The 19573-nt window shown below is 42.4% G+C and overlaps 1 protein-coding gene across 1 annotated transcript in view; it reads left to right on the forward strand.

The window, feature by feature from the left end:
* Positions 1–19573, forward strand: part of LOC137544514 (amine oxidase [flavin-containing]-like) — a 266964-nt gene that overhangs the window by 145488 nt on the left and 101903 nt on the right. The window contains exon 4 of the mRNA XM_068265600.1: positions 15352–15456. Within this exon, the coding sequence (XP_068121701.1) occupies positions 15352–15456 (105 nt within the window). The remainder of the gene's footprint in view (positions 1–15351; positions 15457–19573) is intronic.

Raw genomic sequence — 19573 nt, forward strand, 5'->3', positions numbered from 1 at the left:
ACGGCCATGCGTTCGGAATGCAATGCATATGAATGCACGCCATGCGCGTTTGTATGAATTGCGTGGCTGATCCCATTCACTGAAAGTGAATGAGACAGCCGCGCGTTTTTGGAAAAATGCGTGCAGCATGCGTTCCCGGACCGCACAGGTCTGGAACGCATGCAGTGTGAACATCAGCCAGTGCAGTCTATGCACTGTCTGATGTCGTGCGTGTCGGCCTTCTGCACGCGTTCCTGAAACGTGGACGGAAACGCGTGCAGTGTGAACGGGGCCTAAAAGCAAGGGAGCCAAGACACACACACGGGCTGAAAATGAAAGTGCCTGTGATCTATGCACACCTGAATGCCCCAGAATAAGTTCTGGGCTTGCACCCATCTTGTCTGGAGAACTGGAGTTTTAAACATAAAAAAAAAAAAGTGATGATAGCGGTGGCAGGGAAGTGGCAAAAACTATGGCAATGAAGTCAACAAGTTTTTTTACATAAATAACGAGGCTTCAGGTTTCCTGTAAGGAAAAAAATTGTAACTTGTTCCCACAAGTGACGTTGTCCTCCATAGCAACTTTAACATTAGCATGTTTGGACACTTTAAGGAACTAATTTAGCACCATAGACATTAATGCGTTTAAACCAGAAAAGCCAAAAGTTGCAAGGTGAAGTTGGAATTGGACACCTAAAGCTTGAACAGAGTCCAAAACCAGTTTTCCCCGATTTCACCAAAAATCACTGCATATTAGACATCAGTTCCAGTGGAGAAATGCTGTGCAGACTTAAGGGCAGCTTCGCAGAGTGCAGTACTCAACTCAGAGGTTGTGGCATTGTTTTTATTGTTAATTCCTGCAATTTTTTTGCACCAGCAGATACGTTTTAAAAACAATAATTGTTTGTGCGTACTTGAAAACTAAATGAAATCAGAATTGCATAGAGGATTGATATGTTATAAGTATACTTGTCATGTTCAGTTTTAGCTGGATCCTACATCTCAAAACATATACATAAATTAATTGTTTTCCCCTAAAACAGTCCTTATTGTTTGATATGGGCATCAGGCTATGGTTATAGTAGGGGCGTACGTTAAAAAGGGGCGCTGGGAAAAAAGGGTGCGGGGTTTTAAACGATAAGCATGGATAACGTTTAAAAATGTATTGTACTGTATTTCGTTTAAAATTAATGTCTTATAAAGTTATAAATCATTAAATAATGTGCATTAAATCGGCAATTGTAAAAACGTTAATCTTCCGTTTAAATAGTGAAACGTATAATAACGTTTTAAAAAAAAATTACTAAGTAACCCTCCCTGTACCTACCCCTAACCCCTAGACCCCCTGTTGATGCCTAAACCTAAGACCCCCCCTGTTGGTGCCTAAGTAACCCTCCCTGTACCTACCCCTAACCCCTAGACCCCCCTGTTAGTGCCTAAACCTAAGACCCCCCTGTTGGTGCCTAAACCTAAGACCCCCCCTGTTGGTGCCTAAACCTAAGACCCCCCTGTTGGTGCCTAAACCTAATACCCCCCTGTTAGTGCCTAAACCTAAGACCCCCCTGTTGGTGCCTAAACCTAAGACCCCCCTGTTGGTGCCTAAACCTAAGACCCCCTGTTGGTGCCTAAACCTAAGACCCCCCTGTTGGTGCCTAAACCTAAGACCCCCTGTTGGTGCCTAAACCTAAGACCCCCCTGTTGGTGCCTAAACCTAAGACCTAAACCCCCTGTTGGTGCCTAAACCTAAGACCCCCCTGTTGGTGCCTAAACCTAAGACCACCCTGTTGGTGCCTAAACCTAAGACCCTCCTTAGTGCTCACTGTATTGTGTGTAGAATAATGTTTTAAAAACAGTAAGGGATAAAATATATTACAATTTACATTACGTACTGATCGCTTTGTTTTGTGAATAATAATGTTTTACAAACAGTAAGGGATAACATTTAAAATAATGGTTTATTGAAATAAGAAACGTAAATCATCACAAGCAGTTATAAAACATGAAAAATCTTCGGGCGCCGTTGGAAAACGTTATTATTCTCGGGCGCCCTTTTTTCCTGTTCGGCGCCCATTAAACGATAATTATTATAGGAGTGAATGGCGGCGCCCGATTTGTCCACTAGCCTCCTGCGCCCTTTTTTACTGTTACCATAGTAGGGTTACATGGTGAGCTCCTCTAGGGGTAATTAGTGACATGACTAGTTGACTACATAATCTGCAAAGCATTGTGGAAGATGTGAGTGCTCTTTAAATGCAAACTTTTAATACTATCTTTTTTATACATTTATTTTTTTTAATTGTAACACAAAAGTGCCTAATATAGTATACTGTACACAGACTTTCTGATGTAACTAGTGACATCTAGTGACCATAATGTAAAGTACAGGCTCCATAATTCTACAGCAGATATTTTTATTAAACTTGCTTTGAAAGGGCAATTGATGACTATACAGTATGTACATAAATAGGTATAGAATAACTATATAAATTCCAATATTGTATAATAGAAATAAAAGAAATACAGAATGATGCATAAGAAAAAAATATAAAAAATTGAACTATTGAATTAGATATTCTGTTGTGCAGTACACATAAACATTTATAAATAAGTTATAAGTTACAGAGACAAACAAGGGCATCATGGACCCGAAACAGTTGTATAGCACATACGTGTACAAGTTAACATAAGTGGGTCACTCTTTAAATTTATTTGTGCTCTGCCCATGTGAGCTTGCAGTCTAAAGGGAAAAGGGTGGAAAAAGGAGGTATTTAGAGGTTAGTGAGAGAAATCAATGAGCTAAAATTGTGTTTGAACTAATGATTTATGCATAGCTAGTTACATAGTTACATAGTTACATAGTTATTTTGGTTGAAAAAAGACATACGTCTATAGAGTTCAACCAGATAACAAAGTACAACACCAGCCTACTCCCTCACATATCCCTGTTGATCCAGAGAAAGGCAAAAAAAACCCTTACAAGGCATGGTCCAATTGGCCCCAAAAGGGGAAAAAATTCCTTCCTGACTCCAGATGGCAATCAGATAAAATCCCTGGATCAACATCATTAGGCATTACCTAGTAATTGTAGCCATGGATGTTTTTCAACGCAAGGAAAGCATCTAAGCCCCCTTTAAATGCAGGTATAGAGTTTGCCATAACGACTTCCTGTGGCAATGCATTCCACATCTTAATCACTCTTTTTGAGAAGGCCTGGTCCTTTGAGAAGGCCTAGGGACAAAAAGCTAATTTGCCAAGCTATTATATTGCCCTCTGATGTATTTATACATGTTAATTAGATCCCCTCTAAGGCATCTTTTCTCTAGACTAAATAAACCCAGTTTATCTAACCTTTCTTGGTAAGCGAGACCTTCCATCCCACGTATCAATTTTGTTGCTCGTCCCTGCACCTGCTCTAAAACTGCAATATATTTTTTGTAATGTGGTGCCCAGAACTGAATTCCATATTCCAGATGTGGCCTTGTTAGAGATTTAAACAGGGGCAATATTATGCTAGCATTTTGAGTTTGTATTTCCCTTTTTATGCACCCCAAAATTTTGTTAGCTTTAGCTGCAGCGGCTTGGCATTGAGTACGATTATTTAACTTGTTGTCGATGAGTACTCCTAAGTCCCTCTCCAAGTTTGATGTCCCCAACTGTATCCCATTAATCTTGTATGGTGCTAGACCATTGGTACGACCAAAATGCATGACTTTACATTTTTCAACATTGAATTTCATCTGCCTTGTACGTGCCCATATAGCCATCCTATCCAGATCCTGTTGCAATATGACACTATCTTCCTGAGAGTTGATGATTCTGCCCAATTTTGTATCATCTGCAAAAATAGCAACGTTGCTCACTACTGCATCTACTAGGTCATTAATAAATAAATTGAAGAGCACTGGACCCAGTACAGACCCCTATGGGACCCCACTGCTAACAGTCTCCCATTTTAAGTATGATCCATTGACCACTACTCTTTGTTTTCTGTCCATTAGCCAGTTCCCTATCCATGCACACAGACTCTTCCCCAGTCCTTGCATCCTCAACTTTTGCACCAGACTTTTGTGGGGAACAGTGTGGAAGGCCTTTGCAAAGTCCATGTATATCACATCTACAGCATTCCCAATATCCACATTAGCGTTCACTACCTCATAAAAGCTGAGCATGTTAGTCAAACAGGACCTGTCTTTAGTAAACCCTTGTTGATGCTGAGAAATAAGATTATTTTCTACTATGAAGTCATGTATAGTTTTTCTTAGTAACCCCTCAAAAAGTTTGCATACAACTGATGTTAAGCTTACAGGTCTATCATTTCCTGGATCTGATTTTTTGCCCTTCTTAAATAATGGGAAAACGTGGGCTGTACGTCAATCTACTGGGACTCTGCCAGTTGAAAGAGAGTCACAAAAGATAAGATAAAGGGGTTTATCTATAACTGTATCTATAGTTAGAAGCAGTAATAGTTCAGTATCAAGCTAAAGTGACCTGGGAAGAATTATAAGCTTGATTAAAACATGTTTTTAAATTTGTGTGAGGAGGGGAGAGACAGGTGTGAAATTCTATGTAGGTAAGTTAAATGGGGTGAGGATTTTTGAGAGGAGAAGATAATTTGGCTTGTGTGGGTTGCATTTAGAATGGCATACGTAAGGGAGTGTAGCAATGTATAGAAGTCAGATTTGGAGATAAGCGTTTAAACAGCATCTTTGGCTTCAAGATCTTTTTGTTTGGTGGACTTATTATTATCATTATTATGATTATTAATTTATATAACATCAGTATCTTCTATGGTGCTAAAGAATACAAAATATGTACAGTTTTAAAGCAATGATGGGGTAAAATGTATTGTACAGTACACAGCAGTTATAAACACAGATTGCACATAGCAGTGATAAATACACTGAGGAAGTCCTGTCGATGTGAGCTTATAAAAGGGATTGAAGGATAGAGAAACAGAAAACGTAGACAGGGTGAACTGGCAGCAGTGTGGTGGTCAGTGGCCATTTAGCGCCTACTAGGTAGGATCACCATATATGCTTTCATAAAGAGTTTGCAGGGTGTGCCTAAAGATAAGTGCGCTGAACAGACTGTAAATGGGAGTTCCAGGAGAGGAGAGAAGACATTTGAGAGAAGTTTTTTTTATGTGAAAATGAGAAGAAGTTAGTAGAGAAGAAATCAGGAGAATATCATTGGAAGAGTTGACGTTGCATGTGGGGTAGTGTCTGGAGCTAGATTTGGCTATTCAGTGGTGTAGCAATAGGGGATGCAGAGGTTGCAACCGCCCTTGGGCCAGAGGGGCCCACTAGGGGCCATCTTTAAACCATCTTATTTGTTTTTTTTATTGATGCTGATAATGAACACCTCTATATGTGCATTGATTAGTGGTAATCCTTACCTTAACAAGCTATTTTCTTACACCTTAGTTACACCACTGTAGCTGTGTAAAAAGGAGCTAAATTGTAAAGTGCTTTGTGCATGAGAGTTGGGATCTTGAATTGCATCCTTTATGTGATAGGCAGCCATTAGAGGGACTAGCAGAAGGGATAAGTGCTAAAAAAAAATAAAAAATTAAGATGAGAGGAGGATGAGCCATGACACACAGTTCATGATGACCTGAAGCAGAACCAGTTGGTTAGCAGGTAGGCCACAGAGGAGAGTGTTGCAGTTATCAATCCATTAAAAAAAATCATAAAATGCACAAGTAATTTGGTTTTCACACTGTTCACACTGCACGCATTGCTGTCCAGATGTCGGCAATGCATGAAGGAGACAGACACGCACGACATCAGAAAGTGCATAGACTGCACTGTCTGATGTTCACACTGCATGCGTTCCGGACCAGTGCGGTCTGCAAATGCATGCTGCACGCATTTTTTAACAAAACGTTCAACATTCACTTTCAGAGAATGGGATCAGCCACACAACGCATATAAATGCAGATGGCGTGCATTCGTACACTTTGCGTTCTGAACGAACGGCCATCCGGGTTTCATGATGTGACGTGACCTAACACCTAATCAGGTATTACATTTAGGCAGAGGGCCTGGGGGACAGGAGTTATTGGAGTGTTATCAACATTGAGTGGTGGAAATATCACAATTACAGTTTAGGCCATATTGAGGCACAGAAAGTGGACACTGAGGACAAATGAGTGCAAAGACACTTGGGTTGGGAGATGTTAGTGAAGCTAGATCAGGAGCAGGTGCATTAGAAAGACATTTGTGACTTCAGTGAGGGTAATATTAGTAGAATGGATAGGGTGGAAACCAGACTGAAGCTGATACTTGAGGGAGTTAGCAAAGAAGTAGTTGACCAAATGTGAATAAATGTTTTTCAAACAGATTAGATGAGAGGGTAAGAAGAGGGACAGGACCATAGCTAGAGGAGGCTGAGGTAAGGACTGAAAGGGTTATGGAGGCTTCCATAATATTTCCTTTTTTTTTTTTTCAAAAATCAGATTTTATTGATTTTTAACGGGTTACATCATAACATTGAAGGTACAATAGGTATATCCAGCTGGTAGTAAGGCATACATGCTACCGATACATCATCTTGAGAGTGACAGCAGGGTGCACATGTCATGTAAAAAAAACAGATACAGTAGTCAACAAGTAACCATATAGCGTACCATACTGGTTCTCCCGGGACAGGAGGAGCTGGTGTCCCCGATTTTTCTATGTGGGAGGGCGGGTTAAGGCAGAGGTGGATGGGGGAGGAATTGAGGTGGGGGAGGGAAAGGGGGGGGAACATCCCCTTTAAGAGGGGCTACATAGGTCGATGGGAAAAGGGAGAGGGAGGGGCTTGGGAAGGGGAGAGGGAGGGCCTAGGGGGGTATCGAACCAGGGGATACCGGGGAACCAACTTATGCTAAACAGGTGGGAGTATTTGTATAACAAGTTATTGGTTGAGGCTAGGCGTATCCAATGAATATGTTGTGAGGGTTCTTATGCCCTACTCAGGAATGTGGTAAGTTTGTCGGAGTCACAGAAGTCTACCCATACTGCCCACCTCTGTACAAATATGTCGTTCTTTCCCTGAGCAGATAGTAGTAGTTCGTCCATTCTTTTGAGGTGGTTGACCTGCACGATTAGTTCAGCCTTGGAGGGAAGGGTTTTTTGTTTCCATTTCCTGGTGAGTAGTAGGCGGGCCCCAATGAGGATGTACCTGAAAATAGATTTTTTAGCTCCAGAAATAGAGCCGGGTAGAGCAGAGAGGAGAGCTATTTCAGGGGTGCAGGGCATGGGAACAAGGTATAGGTAATCGTGCAGTTCAAAAACACCTGCCCAGAACGGACGGATGTGTTTGCATTTCCACCATATGTGATAATAGTCACCAATTTCCTTTTCGCATCTCCAGCATAGGTTTGAGGAGTTGGGTTGGAACTTAGCCAGCCGAGCTGGATCTTTGTACCATCTACAGATGATTTTAAAATTCCTTTCCTGTGCGTCCACTGATGGGGATAGCTTATGGGCTAGTGTGAATATTTTATCCCACTCTTCAGTGTCCAGATCCCTTTCGAGGTCCCTATGCCATGCGTCCTGTATTTTTTGTAGACATTCTGACCCAGTGGACGCATTTAGGATGGAGTAAACTTGGGCTAACATATGAGAGGGCCTGTCCTGCATACAACATAGTTGCTCAAAGGGGCTTAGGGTCCTGTGTATTTTTGTTTTTGGTGTGAGGGAGGCGTAGAACTTTTGCATTTGAGAGATGGTGAGCCAGTCTGGCTTGGGCGATTGATTATTGTGAGTCCACATGTCAGGAGGGAGGAGAGACTGATTATTGACGAAGTGTCTAATCTGTGGCCATTTAGTTCTATCATGTCCTAAGAATGCGTTCCTCCCTATACCTATGCCAAAGTCACAGTTGTCTAAGAGGGGAGTGAGCGGGCTGGGCCTGGTAGACAAGTGATATCTAGAACAATGGAGGTCCCATTTTGCCATGACTACTGCTGACCAGTATGGGAGTGAGTTAGGTGGGGGGCGTTTGTTTTTCGGGGCCCAAGGTAAGGCTCTTTGGTCTACGTCACGTGGTTCCTTTTCTAAGGAAACCCACTGTTTTTGTTGTCTGCCGTGGAACCAATCAAGAATCAAGATTAGTTGTGACGCTACATGGTATTTCTGTATGTCAGGTAAGCCCAGACCCCCCTCATCCTTTGGCCTATGGAGAAGTTTGAGTCTGACCCTTGGTTTTCTGCCGCTCCAAATAAAGTTACTGATTCTGCGTCCTATCAATTTTAGAAAGGTGTGGGGGAGCGAGATGGGAATAGCCTGTAACACATATAGGAGACGCGGGAGGATATCCATTTTTATGACATTCACTCTTCCTACCCAAGAGAGGAATAGTTTATCCCAAGATTGGAGGTCTTTATGGATTTTATTTAGCAGTGGAGGGAAATTTAAGTTGTAGAGCTTAGAAAGGTCAGCCGGGATCGAAATTCCCAGGTATTTAATGGCAACTTCCTGCCATTTGAAGGGGTGGGACTGTTTTAGCTTAGGTATTAAGGTAGGTGGTAGGGAGATGTTTAAGGCCTCTGTTTTGGACAGGTTGATCTTAAAGTTGCTCAGGTTGCCGAACTTTTCAGCTTCTTTGAGGAAGTTGGGGAGGGAGATATGTGGTGTTGTAATATAGAGCAAAAGATCGTCCGCGTATATAACTTAGCTTCTCGCCCATCAACCCGGATCCCTTTTATGTCGGGATTGGCTCTCAGTGCGTTCGCGAAATGTTCCATACATAGGATGTAGAGAAGGGGGGAGAGGGGGCAACCCTGCCTCGTGCCATTCTTGATATAGAAGGCGTCCGACAGGATCCCATTTACCCTAACCCGGGCTGAGGGAGAGCTGTATAGGCCCATGATTTTTTGCAGAAGGCAGGGGCCGATGCCAATCTGTGTCAGGGATTCCCTCAAAAACTCCCAGTGGATCCTGTCGAACGCCTTCTCTGCGTCAACTGATAGTATGCACATAGGGATCTTATGCTGTTGGGCTCTGTGGATCAGGGAGACAGTTTTTAGCGTGTTGTCTCTGGCCTCTCTCAGAGGCGTGAAACCCACCTGATCTGTGTGAATGATCTGAGGCAAGGAATCCCTGAGTCTGTCTGCGATAATTTTGGAGTAGAGTTTAACATCCAGGTTGATGAGCGAGATAGGACGGTAGCTTCCGCAGGAATTGGGATCCTTTCCTGTTTTTGGGATGACCACTATGTGGGCCTGTAGTGTCTGTTTCGGGAAGGGGGATTCCTGTGTAATAGAGTTAAAGGCAGAAGTGAGTAGGGGCACCAGGTCTTTGGAAAATGCTTTATAAAAGGCGCCCGTGAACCCGTCTGGACCCGGACTTTTGTTAAGTTTCATGCAACTGATTCCTGATAGGACCTCCGCTTCAGAAAAGTCTTTTTCAAGATCAGTGATTGTGTCAGGAGAGAGTATGGGTAATTTGGTGTTTGTTATGTAGGTTTTGATCTTTGCCGATAAGGTGGGGCGGTCTAGGTCCTTGTATTTGCCTGGGAGGTTGTATAGCGAGTGGTAGAATGCGCGGAAGGACTCCGCTATGTCTGCAGGTTTATGTTTTATAGATCCTGACTGAGACGAAATGGAGGGAATGAATGTAGTATTGGTCCTGGGGTGTAAGTAATGTGCCAGGGCAGTGCCGCACTTGTTTGCTTGTGAGTAGCGTATATTTTGGTATTTCTCGCGGTGTCTGAGAGATTGCTCATCTAACAGGGACAGGATTTGATGTCGGGTCTTAGAGAGTTCCACCATGGTGGCAGGAACGTTGTTATTCTCTGATTTATGTTTAGCTTCTAGTGATGTGAGGTTGGTTAAAAGTTCGGCCAGCTTCAGGTTTCTGGTTTTTTTTAATCGTGTGCCGTGAGAGATGAATTGGCCTCTTATGGTGCATTTTAAGGCTTCCCATTTCACTGCCTCATGTGTTTCATCATTCACATGGTTTGCCATGAAGTCTTGTATGGTCCTGCGGACATCCTGCAGACACTCAGGGTCCTTGAGTAGGTTGTTATTAAGCCTCCATATAAATTCCCCTTTAGAGGGCTGCAGGATATCCAAGGAGCAATAAACTGGAGCGTGGTCTGACCACAACTTTACCCCTATGTCAGAGGCCAGTGCTTTATCTAACAGACCGTGTGAAATAAGAATATAGTCAATACGGCTAAAGGATCCATGTGGGGCCGAAAAGAAGGAGTAGTCCTTCATTTTGGGGTTAAGTATTCTCCAGCAGTCAGTGATGTGCATTCCATGTAGCTTAGCCTTTACCTGGAGGAGGGCTCGTTTGGGTATGTTAGACTGTCCCGTGGAGGAGTCCAGGTCTGGGTTCAGACACATATTTAGGTCAGCTCCAGTGATAATCGGACCTTTAGCAAAAGCCTCCAATTTGGTAAGGGTGCGCAATATCCATTGGCCTTGGTTTTGATTAGGAGAATAAATGGAGGCTAAAGTGAGAGGCCTGTTGCTAATTTTAAGTTTTAAAAATAAGTATCTTCCCAGGGGATCGGAGAGGGATTCCGCCTCCGTGAAAGGCAAGCTCTTATGAAATGCAATCGACACTCCTTTTGACTTTGAGTGGGGGAAAGTACTATGGAACCATGTGGTGTAATATTTGTTTCTAACCTGCGGGATGTTGTCTGAACGGTAGTGGGTCTCTTGCAGGAACAGTATCTTAACACCATTCTTATGCATATTATATAGGATCTGTGAGCGTTTGGCAGGGCTATTCATTCCTTTAGCATTGAGTGTGGCACATTTGCAGGGACTAGACCTGAGATTATGTAATGTTGCCATCTAGCTGAGTAGTCTGTGTGTAAGCGCTACCTGAAGAGCTTGCTGGCCAAATACCTGTGTGATAGAAAGGTGGTTCCCGGGGGTGTAGGGGGGAAAACAGATTAAAACATAACATCAAAAACAGAATAAGGGTTATCAAACCAATAACATTTCTATAAGAAACAGATAGGGACATTAACATTGTATTACAACTGGCTAGAGCCAGGTAAAGATCCAGTGGGGTGAGGAGGCCCAGGACGCCCTGAGATCCCTCCACCCCCCACGACTCTTTCGTTGTGACCCAGGTAGGGTCTCTGTAATTCCTTCCTCTAGGGCAGGGAGGCAAGTAGGTATTAAAGAGTTATTAGAGGGCACCCCTTTTGTGATGGTTTTAAGGCATGGGGTATTCGCCTCTGTCGCAATATCAGTCAGATTCTGCATGGTCTCTCATCCAGATCCGGCCTGAGAACACATATATGAACAAATGGAACATAAGAACCTTTGAACGTAACTGTATAACAGCAAACCAGGGTTGTATAGTAACATACGCCGGGGCAAAGAAAAGAAAGTTTGCCACCCCCGTGGCATCGGGAGAGGTGTCGGGGGGCCCCCCATTGCAAAGAGCGGGTTTAGGGGAATGTCTTGTTAGGGGGCCATGGAGAGTGATGATCAGGGCGCTATTTTAGGAAACGGCCCTCGGACCGCACCTTGTTAGGCCAGGAACAGTGCGTCTCTGCGCAGTCTTAGTGATTCTTCTGTGTGCAAGGGGGCAAAGACAAATAAAAAGGCTTTTATCTCACCCAATGTCCGTGTTGTCGTTCGGTGCAAGGCTCTTCTTTCTCTTGCCTCTGCGAGAGGCGGTGCGCCAGGCCGGGCGTTGAGGCAGGCTGGGACCTGTTTTATCCGTGTCGGGCGGCAGGTCCAAGGGCCATTCATGGAGAGACGGGGCAGGGATCTCCAGGATCTCACAGAAGCGTGGTAGGTCTCTTGGTGTGGAGAGATAAGCGGATTTTCCCTCGTGGTTGACCAGGAGTTGGAAGGGGTAGCCCCATCTGTAGGGAATGTGTTTGTCTCGTAGCACGTCCAGCAGTGGTTTTACCGCCCATCTCAGCTGCAGAGTCAATCTGGATAGGTCTGCGAGTATAGATAGTTTGTTTCCGTCAATTTCAATGTGGTCAGCTTTCCGGGCCGCCGCCATTATGGCCTCCTTGGTGGTGAAATAATGGATCCGGCATATGACGTCACGCGGCCTTTCAGGGTTGTTTGTGGCCGGTCCCAAGGATCGATGAGCGCGGTCAATTTCAATTGGGGAGTCGGGAGGTCTGTCTAGCAGCTTGTTGAATATGCGCAAGAGCATGGGGAGAAGCCCCGCTGTTGGGATAGACTCAGGCAGGCCTCTGACTCTTAGGTTGTTTCGCCGATGGCGGTTTTCCTGATCATCAATTTTCATATAAATGTTGTGGATCTGGGTGGAGTGCATGTCAATAGTTGTTTGCTGGACGATTAGGGTGTTTTCTATGTTGTCGATATCCTTTTCAATCTTCTCCACCCTATTACCTATATGGCGTATCTCTTGCTTCACTCCCTCCAGCTCCCTTTTGTAAGTCTCTTCTATGCGGTTCACATACCTCTCTAAGTCGTCTTTCGTTGGGAGAGTACGGATATACTCATGCAGGTCCACTTCATTGAACGATTCCGCCCCCTCTGAGCGGGCCGGAGATGAGTGACTACTGGCGGGCCTAATCGGGGAGGGAGCCGGCGGCCCTGCTGGATCTGCAGAGATTGCCAGGTTAGTGGAGGTCTTCAGCGAGGGAGACTGCTGGTCTTCTGGGCGAGCAGGAGATGTGCAGGAGTTGGGAGTTTTCGGCGGAGAGGAGGGAGGCGATGCCGGAGAGACCTCTTTGTCTTTCTGCTCCGGGTCAGGAGCCATCTTGGATATGTCTGTGTTGCTGGCCACCCGGGTTAACGGCTTCAGGAATCGTTGTATGTGATCTTTAGAGGCTGCCGAACCTTTGGCCGGGGTCTTCGCCTCTTTATCTTTCTTCCTATTGCCCATTCGGGAAGAAATTGGTCGCTATTGTAAGCTAATTGATGAGTCTACGGGGTAGTGGAGCGGGAGCTCAGAGAAGAAACGTCTTCAGCGCGCCATGAGCAAGCCCCGCCCATAATATTTCCTTTTAATCAAAACCACCAATTTCCTGGCTATCCTGCTGATCCCCTGCCTCCAGTACTTTTAGGCATAGGCCCTGAACAAGCATGCAGATCAGAAGTTTCTGACTGAATTCTAACTGGATTAACCACATGCTTGTTTCAGGTGTGTGATCCACACACCTGGGTTCAATTAAAAAAAAAATCATGCATTGCAGCTACTAATACCCATTTTTTCTAAGCGTCAAAGCAAATCTTTTTTCTTGTTGATTACAGAGTAACTTTACTGAATAACACTTAATTCATAAAATTGCTTATTGTTTACAAGGACAACTGAAGTGAGAAGGATATGGAGGTTGCTGTGTTTATTACCTTTTAAATAATACCAGTTGCCTGACAACCCTACTGATCTATTTGGTTTCAGTATTGTCTGAATAAAACATCTGAAACAAGCATACAGCTCATGTTTTCAGATCTGACAATAATGTCAGAAACACCTGATATGCTGCATGCTTGACTAAAAGTATTAGAGGCAGAGGATCAGTAGGATAGCCAGGCAACTGGTATTGCTTAAAAGGAAATAAATATGGCAGCCTCCATATCCCTCTGATTTCAGTTGTCCTTTAATAAATTATTTAGTCAGTGTTTGCCCATTGTAAAATTTTTCCTCTCCCTTATTTGCATTCTTAATAGGATAGCGACATCTTTACTGCCGGTCAAGGTGCATCACTGAGGAATGTTTTTTTGTGTACTCTGAAGTAAGCAGAAATATCCAATCTCTCAAAGTGTACTGGAAGAAGAAGGCTGCATAACTAAATAGGCTAGGCTATACAACTTGGATAGTGAGGCTACATACCAATATACAGTAATTCATGTGAAGTGTTTCTGATGCTGAAAACAGAATAAATAATATAAAATTAGGTATCCTGAATAACGTAGTACATTCTATTACATTGATATGGTGCCAATTTAAATTCAGTTAATGCACTACAGAAAACCTATACAGCAAAGTGTTTCTGATGCTGAAAACAAGGTAATTACTGTAAAATTAGGTATCCTGAATCATGTAGTGCATTCTACTATACATTGTTATTGTGCCTCTTTAAATCCAGTTATTGTCAGCGGTGTTCTCAAGAGTGATTACTCGTGATTCAAATGAGCTGTAATTGCGACTGGATACAGCGGGGTTAATTACCAATAATGTCGACATCTGCCCTGCGTTTCAAAGACCTTGCACCCATCCTATTGGTCGCGTTGCAAGCCTTGCTATGGTTCACGTTCTCTTTCCAGCTTGAAGGAGGAAGTGCGCCATAGCAAGGCTTGAAATGCGACCAACAGGACGCGTGCAAGCTTTTTGAAACGCAGGGCAGATGGCGGCATTATTGGTAATTAACTTCGCCGCATCCAGCCGCTCAGCTGCAGAAATTACAGCTCATTTGAATCACGAGGAATTATTCGTGAGAGCACCGCTGGTTAATGTACTACAGAAAACCAGTAATGTAGTTTTTTTGGTGCAAATCTCTAACACTTGTTAAATTTAGTTAATGGTCTAGTCCAGCGGTGGCGAACCAGAAGTGGCACTCTGAGCCCTCTCTGTTGGCACACAGGCTGCTGGCTGCCATCGCTATATTGCAGAGTTGAGTGGTTTTTACATAATTTTTTCTTTATTATTAAAATAAATAATTCCCCTCTCACTCCACCTCCCCTCAAAAAAAAAAATCCGGTATAGAACAGCGCAGAGAGGCAGGCGGGTGAAAGAGGATTACTTTTTCACCTGGCGCCTCACTGCGCATTGATACCTCAGTGTTCACCTCCTGACAGTTAACTTATGGTTCTGGCTGGGAACAGCAGCAGAGACAGAGGCGCACTGGCTTGGAACAGCAGCAGAGACAGAGGCGCACTGGCTTGGAACAGCAGCAGAGACAGAGGCGCACTGGCTTGGAACAGCAGCAGAGACAGAGGCGCACTGGCTGGGAACAGCAGCAGAGACAGAGGCGTAATTGGTAATATCTGCATTTTATACATGGCGTAATTGCTGAATTTCATATGTGGAGGTAATTACTTTAAATGTTGAGTGGCCTTTAATGTATGAGTTGTTTTTTCTTAACTAAAACCACAGTTTTCTGAATAAATTGCCGTGTTGGCAATGTGCTAAATAAGTGGATTTTGAGTTGCAGTTTGGGCACTCGGCTTCTAAAAGGTTCGCCATCACTGGTCTATTCAAAGTAAGGACATTTCAGCAAGACCCCTCTTTAGGTGTTCTAGAAGTCATTTTGCCTTTGCCTCAAATGACTTTTTTCAATTCAAATGATGTGAAAGATGAAATACCCAATACCAAACAGGGTTGGGAGTCTTCAACACCATAAACATATGCTGTTTTACATGTTTGTATACTTACTCAGTTTAGAACTATGGTACAACATCATTTTTAATAATTTATTTAAACTCCCTCAGGGTAAATCATATGCCTTTAAAGGTCCATTCCCTCCTATGTGGAACCCAATTGTTTACATGGATTACAACAACCTCTGGAGAACTATGGATGAAATGGGAAAAGAGGTAACCTTTTATAAGACACAGATTATGGAAAATGTTAATATGTAAGTCCTGGCACATATAAAGGACATTCAGAAATAAAAAAGTAATGAGGATGCTCCAAAAATATTAATATAAAAGAAAAGAAAAACATTACAGTATGACTTTATTTATGGTGCTATAGAGCATAGTATTAAGTTGATGCAAATGTATGAGTAGAAAAAAACAAAGAGAAATGTACAAATGATATATTTTAATGCTTTGTTCCAAAAACTTTTATAATGTTAACTTTCAGAAAATTACAGTCTTAATATGGATATAAACATAGTCTAATTTAAGACACTAGAGATCAGTGCAGGTTTGTTTGGTCAGTTATATTTTCAGTGTTCTCCAGACTTAGTCAGGCCCACCACATACAACCAAAATAGAAATGTATTCATTACAAAAGATAATTAATACCCACAGAACTTAGTGAGTTGATGCAATTTACAGTATATTACATATTGTGATGGATTTACGAATGCTGTAGTAACAGTGGCCTTGATGATGGTAAAATCTTTATTGCATTACTTACAGAGACAATTAGCAGTCAGGCAGGCCTGTAACCCACAATGTTACATTTCAGATTTATTAAAGGTATTAGGAAGTGGCATTTATCATGGTGCAGTAAAGGTGCATATACAGTACCAATCCTACTTATGACTTGCATTCCCTTTTATATATATATATTTTTTTTGCTACAAGCATTAAAACCATGCTATTAATCCATTTCTCTGCAGTCAGACTGCAACTTAGTTCTTCCTAACACCGGATAAGAGATCTTAAAGCAGTAGGTTCAGCCATACTATTCCAGGGAAAAAAACACATACATACCGGTAAGTAGATAAATACTTGATCTACTTACATAACACATGTATTGTACTGTCCACGTTTTGATTTCAGTGAATGTTATATAGTAAATGACAAGAATTCTGTTCCTGGTGGGGGCCATGTCTTTTGCCCACAGTAAAGGCTAACTCATGATGTCATTTCTGCCCTTTACTTTTTTTCTTGTCTCCTCCAATCACTTAGTCACCTCAGCCTTGCTTGTAAAAACAAGTGAGTAGGGGATCAGGTTTCAGATAAGCAGCAGACAGTGAAATAAAGAGAAGAGGAGGAATAGATTATAGATAAAAAGAACCCCCAGCATGCAATTCTTTGGCACCGACTACTAAAGGGCCAGTGCTCCTAAGGTATATGATAACTCCAAATCATGACAGCAGAAAACGTTTTGAAAGTTTTGAATGCAGGATTAGCATCTTTATCACTTAATACACTCAGACCAGTTGCTGTTGAAATTTGATTTTTATGGTGACGATACCGCTTTAAAAGGTGTGTGTATCTGTATCAAAAGCCCCTAACAGCAAGGAAGGGGAAAGAAGTTGAAGAGGTCTTCTTTACAATGTTTGGGAGGCCGCAGTAGTGGGGATTAACTCACCTTTGTCTCCACCTCTATTGCCAGTGCTTCATGCCCATCTATATCCTTCCCATACTTCCTCCTTCCAGCTATGAAGCAGAAAGTGGGATGCACTTTGAAGCAGAGTGGGATGCACTGGCACCAGAGAGGATAACCAAGGTGAGTTAACCCCCGCTGCTATGGTACGCATCAACTAATGCTCAGGCTCAGTTTCGCTTCAGGAAAAATATTTTTTTTTCCACCCACTCATCCTTATTGGGAGCTCAATAAACAAGGAAAACAGTAATTGATGCAATAGAGATAGTTTAACCTTCCTGGCGGTAAGCCCGAGTTGAGCTCGGGCTATGCCGCGCAGGAAGATATCTCAGCCCCTGGTGGAGCGATTTGCTCCATTTAAAATGCTGTACGCGCAGCTAGCACTTTGCTAGCCGCGCGTACAGCTCGATCGCCCGTACACAGCGGCGCAAGAGGGCCCCCCCCCCGCCAGAGCCCTGCGCTGCCCGGACCAATGAGTTCCGTGCAGCGCTATGGGCTGGATCGGAGGTGTCTGACGTCAGGACGTCGGCTGACGTCCATGACGTCATTCCGATCGTCGCCATGGCGACAGGAGAAGCCAAACAGGGGAGCGCATTATATACGCGTTCCCCTGTTTGCTATTGATGCCGGCGACGTTCGCACTAGAGGGACACATGCGCCCTCTAGTGGTGTTTCATGTAGCTACCACTCTGGTAGCTTTACATGAAACACAAAAAAAATAATAAAAAAAAAACGGATTTTTGCCAATCTGGCAAAAAAAAAAAATAACCGCCAGGAGGGTTAATCTGCAATCCTAAAATGTAACCCTAAAAAACAATATAATAATATTGGTTTCAAGGAAGAAACTTATTATGTCTATATCTATAGATAAAATTGTTTATCTCATCAGGCCATTTGTATTTCTGGTTTACATTCTGATGACCTTAGCTGTCAGGCTTTATGTCCCAAACAATGGCTACAATGCTTGCTAGCAAATAGCAGGTGATCCTGATATTTAACCATGGATTTTGTTAGGAAAAAATACTTGAAAGACAGCATTTCAATCTCAAACACATATTATAATTATTTATGCAGTACATATTTAGGCTAAGGCCAAATCAGCCTGAATATTGACAATTTGGTTTGGTTTGAACCAACCCAAAAATTTAAAATTTTTAGGTTAGATTTTGGGGGCTTAATGGACAAGATTATAATACTGTAGGCATATAAGCAACCAGGGTGGAGCAGGAAACCGCTTGAACCATCTTGGAGATGGCAGGCATCTTATTAGATATCTGGATCACCTAGTATTTGACCACAAAAAGGAAACCATATTGTGAAACATTTGTTTAAGTCTTGTGTACTTAGTATGATACCTCTGCTGTAGAGGAGAAAGTTATCAAGACCATTTTGGAAAAACTCATTTCACTGCTATGGGAGTTTTAATACAGCATTTTAAGGATACCACATAGTGCTGCTGGTAGCAAGGATCTGTGTTAGACAGGCAGACACACAGGGAATATAATGCTACCATAGTATATATAACTGTTAGGAATCATCATAAAAGCATGGATTTTCACTGTCAGTCAATAGGCATTTTTATTTTTTAAAGCAAAACTATCCTGTTGATGGAATGAATCATAATACCAGTAGACCACAGAACTAGGTTTTGAGGTTTTATCTTTATGAAGTGCACTTGTACATTTGAAAAGGATCACTTGATAAGGGGCAATAGCTCAAAATATGGTGATGGTAATGATTGCCGTCCCTCTAGCGACTAAGCTACCATTGCCATCAAGGGACCACACAGACTTCTAGGGGCTGTAAAAAAAAAACAGGTAAGTAAAGCATAATAGGCTATTGTCACTTTGGATGTCCTTTAAAGTTAGGTTCACATTGGGTCACATTGGGACATTGTGTTTTTCTGCAATGGAGGGCAAATGTTGTGCGTTAGGGGCACCATGCAACACATACAGTGATGATTGAATGCTATACTGCACAGCATGCCTCTTGTTATGATGATGGATTCTAGTGATGATCCAGATCAGCTAATTACGATTACACAAATTTTCACGTAAATTTTCGCAATTTCACCTATATGTAATTACGATCTGTACATTTTATTGATTTCGTATAGTCATTCGTAATTTCCCATTAAATTTCACATCATTTTTGCGTAATTTCGTTCTGATCTTGCCAGTGAATAGCAAAGTCCCCATACATGCTATTGACACCAAAATTGCTACATATATTAAGAAGAATGGTGGGTACAAGACAAAAACAGAATTTTCCAAAAAGACATTGTAGTTTTTGAGAAAACCAATTTTAAAGATGCAAAGAAAAAAATTTTTAAACTCAGAAAAATTACAATTTAAAAAATATTTTCTGTGCTTTCTTAAAATCGATTTTCTCAAAAACTACAAGGTCTTTATGAAAAATTGTGCCCACTATTCACCTTAACATATGTAGCAACTTTGGTAGCAACAGCATGCATGGGTTCTTTGCTATTACCACTAAAGTCGGCACAAAATTATGCGAAATTCTGAAATATTACTATTAAATACAAAATTAATTACCATTTTCCCTGAAATTTCACATTACGATTACGATCCGTAATTGTGAATTTCTATGCAAAATTTTTCACATTCGAAATTTCGACCCACCACTGAT

This window comes from Hyperolius riggenbachi, chromosome 2, assembly GCF_040937935.1.
Source record: "Hyperolius riggenbachi isolate aHypRig1 chromosome 2, aHypRig1.pri, whole genome shotgun sequence".
In the NCBI taxonomy this organism is placed as follows: domain Eukaryota; kingdom Metazoa; phylum Chordata; class Amphibia; order Anura; family Hyperoliidae; genus Hyperolius; species Hyperolius riggenbachi.